General features: G+C 38.0%; 1 protein-coding gene across 2 annotated transcripts in view; it reads left to right on the top strand.

The window, feature by feature from the left end:
• The window catches only part of LOC124276686 (receptor-type tyrosine-protein phosphatase N2-like), a 268,868-nt gene that overhangs the window by 207,831 nt on the left and 46,575 nt on the right, over positions 1-14,462 (top strand). For both annotated transcript variants that reach the window (XM_046712328.1, XM_046712327.1), the window contains exon 11: positions 4,387-4,460. In XM_046712328.1, coding sequence (XP_046568284.1) covers positions 4,387-4,460 — 74 coding nt within the window. The remainder of the gene's footprint in view (positions 1-4,386; positions 4,461-14,462) is intronic.

The following is a 14,462-nucleotide window of genomic DNA, read 5'->3' as shown; positions in this document are numbered from 1 at the left end:
AAATAAGACAAATGCCAAGTTATATGCAACATTGATTCTGAATCGTTTGGAATTAGAGAGCATATGTTGGCTATGTAATTTTGTTCAGTGAAATTACTTCTACCTAAATCAAAGTTATGTGCAAATCATTGAATTGTTTATAAAGGTTTGGCTAAAAGCTTCATTCTGTTATTAAATATATGTCGTCAGCGTCAGGTACTTGTGTTGTTTCAGTCATTTGGATTACACCTGGACTATATAAAACAATACAGCTTTTGTACCTCAATTAATCAAGGGATGGTGTTAATTTTGTGAAAATTATGTTTAGATTGTTTGTCTTAAGCTTGAATAAATATAATAAAAATTACAGTTTGAATCAAAGTATATATGACCCAAATCATCTGACCTACAACAATCACAGTTGTTTATGCTGACATGGCTTGAGTATACCTCACAGTATACAGCTTGGTGCCATGTTTCATTTAGAAAGCATTGGAAAAATCAAACAAGATATTTATAACACACAAGATATTTGTTACACACAAGGCATTTGTAACACACAAGGCATTTGTAACACACAAGGCATTTGTAACACACAAGATATTTGTAACACACAAGATATTTGTAACACACAAGATATTTGTAACACACAAGACATTTGTAACACACAGATATTTGTAACACACAAGATATTTGTAACACACAAGACATTTGTAACACACAAGATATCTGTAACATAACACACAAGATATCTGTAACATTTGTAACACAAGATATCTGTAACACACAAGATGTAACACACAAGATATTTGTAACACACACAACACATATTTATAACACACAAGATATTTTTAACACACAAGACATTTTGTAACACAAGATATTGCATTTGTAACACAAAGATATTTGTAACACACAAGATATTTGTAACACACAAGACATTTGCACACAAGGCATTGTAACACACAAGATATTGCATTTGTAACGTACAAGATATTTGCAACACACAAGGGATTTGTAACACACAAGATATTTGTAACACACAAGATATCTGTAACACACAAGATATCTGTAACACACAAGATATCTGTAACACACAAGTCTGTAACACACAAGATATTTGTAACACACAAGATATCTGTAACACACAAGATATCTGTAACACACAAGATATTTGTAACACACAAGATATCTGTAACACACAAGTCTGTAACACAAGATATCTGTAACACACAAGATATCTGTAACACACAAGATATCTGTAACACACAAGATATCTGTAACACACAAGATCTGTAACACACAAGATATTTGTAACACACAAGATATCTGTAACACACAAGATATCTGTAACACACAAGATATCTGTAACACACAAGATATCTGTAACACACAAGATATCTGTAACACACAAGTCTGTAACACACAAGATATTTGTAACACACAAGATATCTGTAACACACAAGATATCTGTAACACACAAGACATTTCAGATGAATTCAAATAGGTGAACAAAGATCCTACACACCAGGGCCTAGACTGTCGAAGCTCTCTTAGCGCTAAGATAGTCGTAAGTTAATGTTAATGTATGGCACTTACGACTATCTTAGCACAAGAGAGCTTAGAAAATCTAGGCCCAGATGAATATACCTTTTAAAACATTTAACTCACTTCAAACATGTACAGCTGTTATTTCAATGAAGTATTAACAAAAGAGAACATTTGGGGTACTTTAAAATTAAGAATTGTTTTTCAAACATCAGTATTATTGAAAGTCAAAAGTCATTTACTTTATAATTCCATTTATCTGTTTTTCGTGTTTCCTGTTCATGAACAATCCTGATGACAAGTCAGCTATAGCTCAGTCATGACACTGTGTGCTTTAACTTACTCAGTCTCCAAACTGTATCGTCTCTGTGTCATACAATTGCTCCTATTTAATGAAATAAGTCCAGTATCCATGTTGTTTAGGTGTGTTATATTTTTCTGAAATTTCTGATGACCTTCAACATTTAAGACCTGTAAAGAAGATTGAACATATTGACCGACCATGTAGTAAAAACATGTCAGGTGTTCAAACTTGAATACTTTCTTCAGTCCCGGCAGTAGGTATGAGTGTAGATGTTTTGTGACATTATAACCAATGTTCTGTGACAGACTGTCACCACAGTATTTTCAATGTCACTGTCATCAGGAATCCATATCCCACTCGCTGTTTGTGGCAGTCAGTGCTAATACCCTAGAAGCATATGGCCGTCGCTCTTCATCAAATATGGATGGTATTAGGCATAATGGCGGACTGCTCTCAAATCTCAGCTCTTCATATTAGATGTGTGCGGAAGATTGTGTGGTCCCTCGGGACAGCAAGTCACTGGGTCCTGGACATGCAGAGTCCATTTGTAATGGCTGGTGTACCTTCAGCCTTGGTCGGGAGAGTGCCCTGACAGTGTGGCCCCAGCCAGATGACGGCCAGCTACAGACCACGCTTCCAATATGATTTTTCGCCATGTAAATGAAATCACATTTTCTGGTGCCGCTTCTACAAGTGTGAATGTAGCAAGTTTTTGTGAAAGGTTTGTGGATTTGTACTGTAGGATTTCAATATTCCTATGACACAAATTCCCCAGTCACATTAACCTGTCATTGGACGTTCAATTTGTACCACATAGAAGAATATAAATTCTTTTTATGGAATGGTTGAGTAATAAGACTTTGCATCTACATAAAATGACATTACTTCCTTGAGATCAGCTCTAAACCAGAGCAAACAGTACATGAATTAGTAAAAAGATAATAAAGCTGAAACTATTTATCTTATTTGTCATGACCCACGAATAGAACTAAAGCTAGAGACTTGTATGCTCTGTGAGTTAGTTTTTCTGCCTGGGCAGAAAAGTTAATATGTTACAGCTCAGGAGAGTAAATGAGAAAATGGTGTGGTTGATGGAGCTGCCGTGGTGCATTTCAGTTGTGTGAGGCTCTCCATAACGTTAGCATTAGGGGAATAGGCACTTTTCATGTCACTTTCATCGTGACGATTGTTTATTTCAGGGTCAAGCATCATAATGAGACAGGCACCAGACCATGACAATACTTTCACAAAAACATGTTTCTTGTCTTTAGAGGTGAAACTACTACTGAAACGCAACAAGACGTACAGGAATTGGCTTTTATCACCTTGCTGGTTTATAGATGAAGTGATGGATATATGATGTATCTGTGTGAGTTGAAACTGCTACTTTCACAGACACAGATATGGCTATCAGTTTACTGAAGGTTTATGTGCATTGCTCTTGAAGACTATATTTTATTCCATTGCATGAACAATAAAACGTAATGAACATTTACGGAAGTCTCGATGCTATGACTTGTCTCATAAAATGGACACAATTTATGTGTTTTGTTCCTTCACAGTCTATACTTACTTGTCTATATATATGGTTTTGTGTATATCCCTGGGATGGGCATTGATAACTACAACATGGAGCAGGACAGTCAGAACTCTTGTAGTGTGTGGTCGTCATGACTATAATATCCTGTTATCTTGTACTGACAATAATCACCAGATGCTGTGAGATATGTATATGAAATACAGGAAGCCGGATGTAGTTTTGTTCTCATGTCTACACAAATAGGTATTGCTTATCTAAAATAGTGATAACAGTGTTCTAGGCCAAAAATATGGACTCAATACTTCAAATTAAAAGAAAGGCTTTGTTAGACATTTAAAAATTATGCGAACCTGAATACATGACCTTTTTATGCATAACTTTGAGAAAACAAGAATTTGTCACATAAATATATAATTTATGTTTAAAGTTTAATAATTAATGTTTGCCTGTAATTATTAAAACTACAAAGATTGTTTCATTAAGAGCTAATGGTTAAATTTATTAGTATGCAGGTTCAATCAGTTGATGTATAAAGTCAATGTTGACTGCCTACAAGCACTGGTGGTTTTATAGATATTACATGAGTTTGGTGATAAAGCCAGCATCCAGGAATCAGTAACCACAAAACACATAGATGTCCATTGGGGAGAATATGATTAACAAAAAGTATTGATGAGAAGAATAGAATTTATGTTTTAGAAAAAGTTGTTAGTTTTGCTTAATCCTGGTGCATGTATATACTGAGTCAAAATATAAAATGTATAAGCAATTTCTCAGCCATTAAGTACCCTTGCGTGTGTACATATCATATCTGATAATATATGTTTCATATGTTTCGCTTCTGGAGACCTGACAACTAACATGTTTTGTTTCCATATGTGTCATGTGAAATGTCGAACACAAGCTGCAGGTGATAAATACCATGTTTGAGGGGATTACAAGTATATGTGACAATAGTAATGCCGCAGTGTAGAACTACAAGGATTATGTCTAAACGAGAGTTTTTGTATTTCAGACAGTGATGACGTGAGGACACAACTGACCAAACTCACCGGCTTTGATCTGAAGAATGCTGGGATCGGCAAGGAGGTAAGTTGCTGTTTGGGAATATTTGGGGTACAGCTGGTGACACTAAGGTGGTCAGTGGATGGTCATCCCTAGTTATCCAGAATAATCAAGATTGCCGATGGTCTAAATTGATCTTGGGTGAAAAACCTTGAAGATGAACTCTTGGTGATTTCTGACAGTCAAACTTGGTTTAAAAACCTTGAAGATGAACTCTTGGTGATTTCTGAATGTCAAACTTGGTTTAAAAAGCTTGAAGGTGAATTCTTGGTGATTTCTGACGGTCAAACTTGTTTTGAAAGGAAACTTGGACGATTAACTCTTGCTCTTGGACAGAAGCTTTGAAGATACACTGATGGACAATTCTAATGGTCAACCATGGTCATGAAATGAAACTTTGTAGAATGTATCTTGATATTGTTTTGGCTTTTCTTTATCTTGAAAGGTAGTGCTGAATGGCATTTTATGGCTTTAAAATTATTGTTTATGGTATAGTTCGTCTTGGTGTAATTTTGTCTTGCTGGAAACATAAATGTTAAATGTCAGCCTTTTTTGATGGTCAAACCTTGTTGGGGCTGTACCTAGAAAGATATTCCCAGTGAGGTTCAAATGCTGCTGTAATCACCTTAGTTTCATGAAATACTCTTACAAATTCTCTCATAGAAGGTCTTTCAATGAATGGGTTTATCAAAGCAACAAACACTTAAGGCAGCTGAGTTTAATATAGGAATGGTAGCTAAATACTAACCTTTAGGAAAATGGAACCATGGTTCCAGGAGTTGAATGACATGTCTGTCAGGCAGATATGAAACCTATAAAATATATTTGCTGGCTTTGTTATTATTATTCCTTAAATGATAATTAGAACATTTATTATAGTAGCAGAAAATGTTTGTTAAAGCATATTAATATGATGTCATTTGATCCAGATTTCCTTCATGTCATGACTGGTTTCCTAGTTCTAAGTAGTTATGAGTTTGGTATTTTCATTCAATACATGAAGTTTCTTGCAAGATTTCTTACTATATTTTCCAAATATCATGAAAGTGTATCGTCAAATCCTCTATGTATGAAGTATGAGAAAGGTGGCACCCATAGATCAGATGCATTAGCTAGTCTTATACAATGTTTTATATATGTTTTATACAACTCTTCTTCAGATTGATAGTCAAGCTATAGCAGAACTACTTTATATATGTGACTTTAAATTTTAACTGATGTATCTTACAAAAACATAATCTGTACATTTTCCACAGTGGTCGTCTCAGTTTACCACAGAAATTTTTCGCATTTTGGTTTCTGGTGTAGAAGAAAAGAATATTTGCTGATACAGCATTGAATGTAACACTTAGAAATACACCTGTTCCGTTTTTCCAACAACTGTGACCTTAAACCTCGGTAGCAATGAATCATCATATCGCCTACATGGTCTTATGTCAACATGAAGCCTTGATTCAGTCTGTCCAAGAATCAGTTTATCAAGGTTTTCCATACAGATATTACTGCAAGTTCTGTTGAAAGGTAGCGCAGAATAAATTATATGCTAAAAGCAAGAGATTTGGTAATCTTAAGAAAGCAAACAAACATCTAGGCACTAAAACTACAAACCTGTGAGTGCCGTTAGCAATTCCAGCAGATTAGTGCAACACATGTGCTGTCGGAATTTTCTAAAGTAAATCGTTTTAGGATTGTGAAATATTCATAAGATTTACTCTCTGGCTTAGACCAAGGTGGCTGGGCCGTTAACGACCTCAATAACTAGGCACAAGGGCAGGCCTGTCCGTGCTCATTAATTATTAAGGCCACACTGCCGTTGCGGTTGCTTTAATACCAGACTTACGGCTAACGAGTCCCTTGCTCACGCTGCGGGAGTTACCCACTTTTAAATTTTGTGCTTTTAGAATTCGTAGCAATTAGACTTTCGATAATGTAAAATTTAACACTATTCGATTGTGTAGGAATAAAGCTCAGAAAATGGTATGCTCTTACTCAGACAATTGAGGTGGGTGATGTATGATATTAAATTATATGAAATGATATTAAAAAACTGGGAATAGTGCATTAAATATGGGGGCAATAGTGAGGCTTCTTTGGTGAATTTTGCAGGTAAACATAACTTGTCAAGTCCTCCAATATCAAATTTCCTAATGGCAGAGCCTGCAATTTTGAACATGGATTGGGGACATAATATCCGTGTTTGACCAAAGCCCTGGTGGGAGTATTGAATCTTTGTCAGGGATATTGACTAGACAGGGCTGTCATGGCGTTTGTCATAAAGCATAATCTACATCATACGACACGTATATAACACCTTGCTGAGTGAGCGTCAGCTGAATCAGGGTTGGCGACATATTGATTAGTGTGTTCGTATTCGCGCTGGACTATTTTATATTTATTGCACCATAGTGCTGCTTATCAAGGCATCCTGCTCCCACCTGCAAGAAAAGATAACTAGCTTGAGGTTGAACATGGTGTTATCGACCGCTATGCTATTATCACTCATATGCAAGCGCCAACCTTAAGCCATGGCATGTGCATAGGTTCTGGCCAAGACAGTGCCATTCTGATCGCCATGGCGACCTGCTAACGACAGGAACTGTGAAAGAAAAATGACCATGTTTTGTCCTCTGTCCATGGTTACCATAGTAACAATCTGTGTCTCACAAAGCCCTGATAACTCATATCCTTGAAACACAATGCTTTATTGTTACATGGGTTATAAATTTTATTATTCTCCATAATTAGTTCACGGAGACAAGTGCTGGTTGTTTTTGTAACCTGTTCCTCCCTTAGACCAAAAGGTGAAAGATTACAGAATATATATCTTTGGATTGTTTGATGTTATGATGGAGGTGTAGAACCAGGCGATAATACCATACCAGATAATTGAGTCCCGTGTGATGACCATTGTTCCTTCATGGCTTTCATGACTTTTTGAAATCGTTAAGGTGATGATAACTAATTTTAAACAAGAATGTTTGATTAGAAAGATGACCCTATAACCACTAAACCAGAATGGAAGATTGCCATAACATGGTTGTGTCCTCAGAGATCGTTGGAAAAATATGTTGTCCGGTATCCACACTTTGAGAATCAGTTAAATAATGGTGTATGGTGTAATTCCGTGTTAATGACTGAGGAAAACAATGAACATGGGCTACTGTCAAAACACACAGTACATGACTATGCTTTTGAGCCAGGAACATTAAGAGAATTGCTGTTTGTTTCTATTTAGGATTATCTATATGCTTTATTGAGTTTTCAAGGAGATTTTAGTGAGTTGAAATGCTCATGAGGCCAATAAGAGTTCGAACGAGCTACTTTTTAAAGTAGTTTTAGCATTTACTTAATGGGGTATGGTCTTTGAAAGTCGTCAGAGTGTCATGTTCTTCGAGATCTTTCTAATTTGGAATTGCATCTTGTGGACGTCGAGAGCTTTAAGTGAATACGTTCAAAAGGCGATCCTGTCATTCCAAACTGACAGTTACATGTGAGTTGACGAGACACGAACAGGAGATACCTTTCAAAATGGCCGCCTAATGGCCTTCGTCTCAGCTGTCTCTCTCAAAGAAAATTTCTATCAAGACTGAATTAGCCACATGCAGTTTAACTGTACGCTCTTGGCCTAGTTACACACTGGTAAAGTCTTAAAATTTGCAAAACCAGTCTGCTGAAAAAAGTTTTAGGAGGAATAAGAAAATGTTGCATGCATGGTTTTGTTTGTGGTGGCTCTGACTTTCTATGTGCAGAATAATCCCAGTGTGATGTCAGGTTTTTGATGTCGACATCACTGGGTGGAAAGCTGTCAGTCAGCATTAAACTATAAGCCTTATTAGCTTTTCCATGCCTTCCACTCCATGTTTGTTAACAGGGAAAAAATGGCCTTAGATCTTGGCTTGTAAAAGATAGAAGTATGGACAATTACCTGTGCCTAAGCCTCGGCCTCTTAGATACATTAAAATGTCTTCGGGCTGCAATCGGGAAAATTATACTTTTCATGGAATGGCAAATTGAAACAGTTTCTCGTTACTTTGTAGGAAGAGCCTTCAGGAAAAGGTATCAGTCTTGAAAGAGTTTTCTCCCTTGAATGATATTGATTTCCGTCTATATATATATAGCTGACATCATGCTGAAGACTTTTCAATTTCAACTTGTCTCGGATTCAGATAGTTTCAATATGCTTCGGCTGCAGGCAATTTGCATTTAACAAAATCTAAATCTGAAATTCCATATATGCATTTCACGTCTCTTTTGATAATCAATTATCTTAGAATTTGCAGTGTGTTTGAAGTTAATGAAAAAATATTTTATGCTTAATATAGGTACTTTATATGTGGTGGTAGTGCAAAATCCATGGATGGGAATGCCTCTGGGAGATCAAGTTTCTGGCTGTAACTATTTCTCAAGGAGTTTACCGAATTTTGTCTCTACCAAGTATTTCTCTGAAGGAATATTATTGAAACATTTTTCTTGATGTAAGTTTCATAACTGGTACTTGGCAGTATAGCCAGGATCCCTATCATGATTACGTTATTTTAAAATTTGATCTATTTGCATGAACTAACTTAGCACCCCCGAGACCAGTGTGTCTAACACAGCATGTCTGTTGTGGCTGATACTTGTTATTGTCACTTTGAAGAGTATTTCAGTTATGTTATGGCTTGTGGGAGGAATGCCAGAAGCAGGTCGTACACACTTTGGTGCCAACCACCATTATTGGTTTTTGGTGTGCCTAACAACATCTCACAGTGACCAGTCCTTCCACTGTGTCACCAACATCTGGTACTACAAGGGACTGGTACTAAGTACTGATCTTTAGTGATCAGAAACCGATTAAGACCGATTCTAAGGACTTGTTCTTGTGAGTGGTAATTTTGACTGGTATTTGTGACTGATATTTAGTATTGGTGTTAAATGACTGATACTTAGGACTTGTACTAGTGACTGATAGTTTGAACAGCTATACGTGGCCGCGCCATATTTCTTTAAGCAATAAAAAATATTTGCAGAATTTCTGCTAGTTGTTTCAAGGCAAAGATTGGCTGCAGGGTAAGATGTAGGCCATCTTGGGGAGAGTTGTTCACTTAAACTCACAATTCTTAATGCTTTTGAGTGGATCACACATACTCATGAGTCTTCTTGATGTGGAACAGGCCACTTATACTTGCAAACCTTATTTTTCCTTTATATGGAGCAAGTGGACTCAGCTCACAAGTCTTCTTGTTTTGGAGCATTCTTAATGACATTTCTTGATGTGGTGCAGGTCACCTCTAGAAATGAGTCTTCTTGATGTGAAGAAGGCCATCTATACTTATGAGTCTTCTTGATGTGGAGCACGTCATCTCTAACCTCTACTCATGAGTCTTCTTGATGTGGAGCAGGTCATCTCTAACCTCTACTCATGAGTCTCCTTGATGTGGAGCACGTCATCTCTAACCTCTACTCATGAGTCTTCTTGATGTGGAGCAGGTCATCTCTAACCTCTACTCATGAGTCTCCTTGATGTGGAGCACGTCATCTCTAACCTCTACTCATGAGTCTTCTTGATGTGGAGCACGTCATCTCTAACCTCTACTCATGAGTCTCCTTGATGTGGAGCACGTCATCTCTAACCTCTACTCATGAGTCTTCTTGATGTGGAGCACGTCATCTCTAACCTCTACTACTCATGGAGTCTCTAACCTCTACTCATGAGTCTCCTTGATGTGGAGCAACCTCTACTCATGAGTCTCTTGATGTGGACACTCATCTCTAACTCTACTCATGAGTCTCCTTGATGTGGAGCTTGATGTGGAGCACGTCATCTCTAACCTCTACTCATGAGTCTTCTTGATGTGGAGCACGTCATCTCTAACCTCTACTCATGAGTCTTCTTGATGTGGAGCACGTCATCTCTAACCTCTACTCATGAGTCTTCTTGATGTGGAGCAGGTCATCTCTAACCTCTACTCATGAGTCTCCTATGAGTCTCCTTGATGTGGAGCACGTCATCTCTAACCTCTACTCATGAGTCTTCTTGATGTGGAGCACGTCATCTCTAACCTCTACTCATGAGTCTTCTTGATGTGGAGCAGGTCATCTCTAACCTCTACTCATGAGTCTTCTTGATGTGGAGCACATCTCTAACCTCTCTCATGAGTCTCCTTGATGTGGGAGCACGTCTCTCTAACCTCTCTACTTCTACTCATGAGTCTTCTTGATGTGGAGCACGCACTCTATCATCTCTAATGTGGAGCCGTCTACTCTACTGAGAGTCTTCTTGATGTGGAGCACATCATCTCTAACCTCTACTCATGAGTCTCTTGAGTCTTCTTGATGGGAGCAGGTCATCTCTAGCCTCTCTACTCATGAGTCTTCTTGATGTGGAGCACATCATCTCAACCTCATCTCTAACCTCTACATCATCTCTAACCTCTACTCATGAGTCTTCTTGATGTGGAGCAGGTCATCTCTAACCTCTACTTAAGAGTCTTTTTGATGTGGAGCAGGTCACCTCTACTCACAAGTCATCTTGATATGAAGTGTGTCACCTCTACTCACAAGTCTTCTTGATATGGAGCATATCACCTCTTCTCTGGAGTCTTCTTGCTGTAGTAATTTATGTATCTCTGGTACCTCTATTGCCTCAGTCTTCTAAAGGGCACCAAAACATGCCAGAAATCCCATGCTAAACCCTATGAGTCTGGTTTTTTTGTTCAGGACAGTTTTGAACTAGGATCCTCTGCACACGAGACGGACTTGGCTATTTCCTATCTACACTGGTGTCTAACATGAAGGGGTTCCCGCCTGCACTCCTTGTAAGAAACTAAGAACACATGCTATCAGAGAGAATTTACAGCCCTATATCGTGACGCCAAGAGCATGTAAGAGTTACAGTTATTAAAGTCATCAAAGCTATCTTTCTAACACAGATATCACAAACAGCTGATTAAATTGATACAGCAATGAAGGATGTAGGGTAAAGTAAGTGGACACAAATTGTTGCAATCTCACAAAGACAGACACATGTCTGTGAAATATCCGCTCTGTTTTTGACATGGAGTTTTTTTCGTCTTCCAACTTCAACATGTTCTTGGCAAGAATCTAAGACTTAAATGAATCAGAAATCCCAACCCTGACCCTTGTGGATCTGGCGAATTGACAGCCTGACCCTGAGGTCCCTTGTCCATTGATTAGCGCGTGTCTTTATAGAGAGATCTTGAGGTAGTCTCAAACCTCAAATTCCTCATACTGTTAGTCAGGCTATGGCACTTGTGGTAAACCATTGGCTTTCTCACAATGATGAATTCCTCAGTCAGGCCCTGCCTATTTTGGTTGTGCCATTCCTCTTCAGGGAATATGATATGAAAGGCTGCCTCATAATTATGAATAGTGTTAATATTGGCAAATATGTTGGAGGAAGATTCATGATGTCATAAAATTCCAATCACTGGGGTGTTTTTTTCGGGATCAAAGTCTAGCCTAAAAATAGGAAGCAATTTATCAGAACATTTTTTTTCATGCATATTAAAGCTGTCATGAAGCTTTTGTCTGTATTTTATTGGAAGAGATGGAAGACAAAGGCATCATTACAGGTATAAACCAACAGCTGACCATTGTTTCTGTGTGAAATGGAGTCAAGATTTTCACACTGGGCAAATAATTTTTCAAGATGGCATGAGGCATCTACAGTGTATGTAGAAAATGTAGGCAGGAACCAAACCAGGGTGTTCATATTGCTAATAACTACCTAGAATAACATTGCAAAGGCATGCAAAAGCATGTCAAAGTATTTAACAATTGTGTCTACCTAGCTAAAAAACTAATGGAAATTTTTCGAGTCCCTATACTGCAACATATGAAGACAGTAGTTGTACACTGCAACATATGAAGACAGTAGTTGTACACTGCAACATATGAAGACAGTAGTTGTACACTGCAACATATGAAGACAGTAGTTGTACACTGCAACATATGAAGACAGTAGTTGTACACTGCAACATATGAAGACAGTGCAACATATGTTGTACACTGCAACATATGAAGACAGAGTTGTACACTGCAACATATGAAGACAGTAGTTGTACACTGCAACATATGAAGACAGTAGTTGTACACTGCAACATATGAAGACAGTAGTTGTACACTGCAACATATGAAGACAGTAGTTGTACACTGCAACATATGAAGACAGTAGTTGTACACTGCAACATATGAAGACAGTAGTTGTACACTGCAACATATGAAGACAGTAGTTGTACACTGCAACATGATGAAGACAGTAGTTGTACACTGCAACATATGAAGACAGTAGTTGTACACTGCAACATATGAAGACAGTAGTTGTACACTGCAACATATGAAGACAGTAGTTGTACACTGCAACATATGAAGACAGTAGTTGTACACTGCAACATATGAAGACAGTAGTTGTACACTGCAACATATGAAGACAGTAGTTGTACACTGCAACATATGAAGACAGTAGTTGTACACTGCAACATATGAAGACAGTAGTTGTACACTGCAACATGTGAAGACAGTAGTTGTACACTGCAACATATGAAGACAGTAGTTGTACACTGCAACATATGAAGACAGTAGTTGTACACTGCAACATATGAAGACAGTAGTTGTACACTGCAACATGTGAAGACAGTAGTTGTACACTGCAACATATGAAGACAGTAGTTGTACACTGCAACATATGAAGACAGTAGTTGTACACTGCAACATATGAAGACAGTAGTTGTACACTGCAACATATGAAGACAGTAGTTGTACACTGCAACATATGAAGACAGTTGTACACTGCAAGTTGTACACTGCAACATATGAAGAAGACAGTAGTTGTACACTGCAACATATGAAGACAGTAGTTGTACACTGCAACATGTGAAGACAGTAGTTGTACACTGCAACATGTGAAGACAGTAGTTGTACACTGCAACAAATGAAGACAGTAGTTGTACACTGCAACAAATGAAGACAGTAGTTGTACACTGCAACCTATGAAGGCAGTAGTTGTACACTGCAACCTATGAAGACAGTAGTTGTACACTGCAACATATGAGGACAGTAGTTGTACACTGCAACCTATGAAGACAGTAGTTGTACACTGCAACATATGAGGACAGTAGTTGTACACTGCAACCTATGAAGACAGTAGTTGTACACTGCAACATATGAAGGCAGTAGTTGTACACCTGCAACATATGAAACAGTATGAAGACAGTAGTTGTACACTGCAACATATGAGGACAGTAGTTGTACACTGCAACCTATGAAGACAGTAGTTGTACACTGCAACATTTGAAGACAGTAGTTGTACACTGCAACCTATGAAGACAGTAGTTGTACAGTGCAACCTATGAGGACAGTAGTTGTACACTGCAACATATGAAGACAGTAGTTGGCCGTATGATCCTAATAGTGTTCCTTTATGTCTGATTGGATGAACAGAGTCAGGGGTGTTGGGATGCTTTGTCTATGTTCTGCTTACTGCTGAGCAGGATTCGCTGTGCTGTGTACCTTTAATGAAATAAATCTCAAAATGAATTAAGGAACCTTTGCAAAAAGGTATTTCAATGCTTTTGGAACAAAATGACATTGATGTTCAGAAGCTTGTTCTGTCAGAATGTATGTGTCTACGTAATGGTGAATATTGTTGGAACAGTAAGAACGGAAATCTTCCTTAAACAAAATGTCAGTACCAATCAGACCTTCATGCACACAAATTGTTTCACTTATTTTTTTGAAAGCATGTTTCTCAGGGCATTTGTTCCTTCACAAATCATAACATCCAATATGCTCAGTGTACAGGCCGCCTTCAGCTCAAACTGTCCTCTAGACAGCCACAATCATACATACTGGGAATCAGGTGGTTTCTAATGGTGACCAGTGGCCATGTATTGACTGCACAGACGCAAGACTACCTGATCATTGTTTCCAGCTGATTAGGGGCTGCACTTATGACAGGGAGTCAGAAAGTGGAATATTCCACCAATGTCCTCTCACAGTGGTAGAGGGAGTGTCGCCAGTCAGGGA

This window comes from Haliotis rubra, unplaced genomic scaffold, assembly GCF_003918875.1.
Source record: "Haliotis rubra isolate DU_JTF1 unplaced genomic scaffold, ASM391887v1 Scf211, whole genome shotgun sequence".
Lineage (NCBI taxonomy): Eukaryota > Metazoa > Mollusca > Gastropoda > Lepetellida > Haliotidae > Haliotis > Haliotis rubra.
This window is presented reverse-complemented; position numbering and strand designations above follow the sequence as displayed.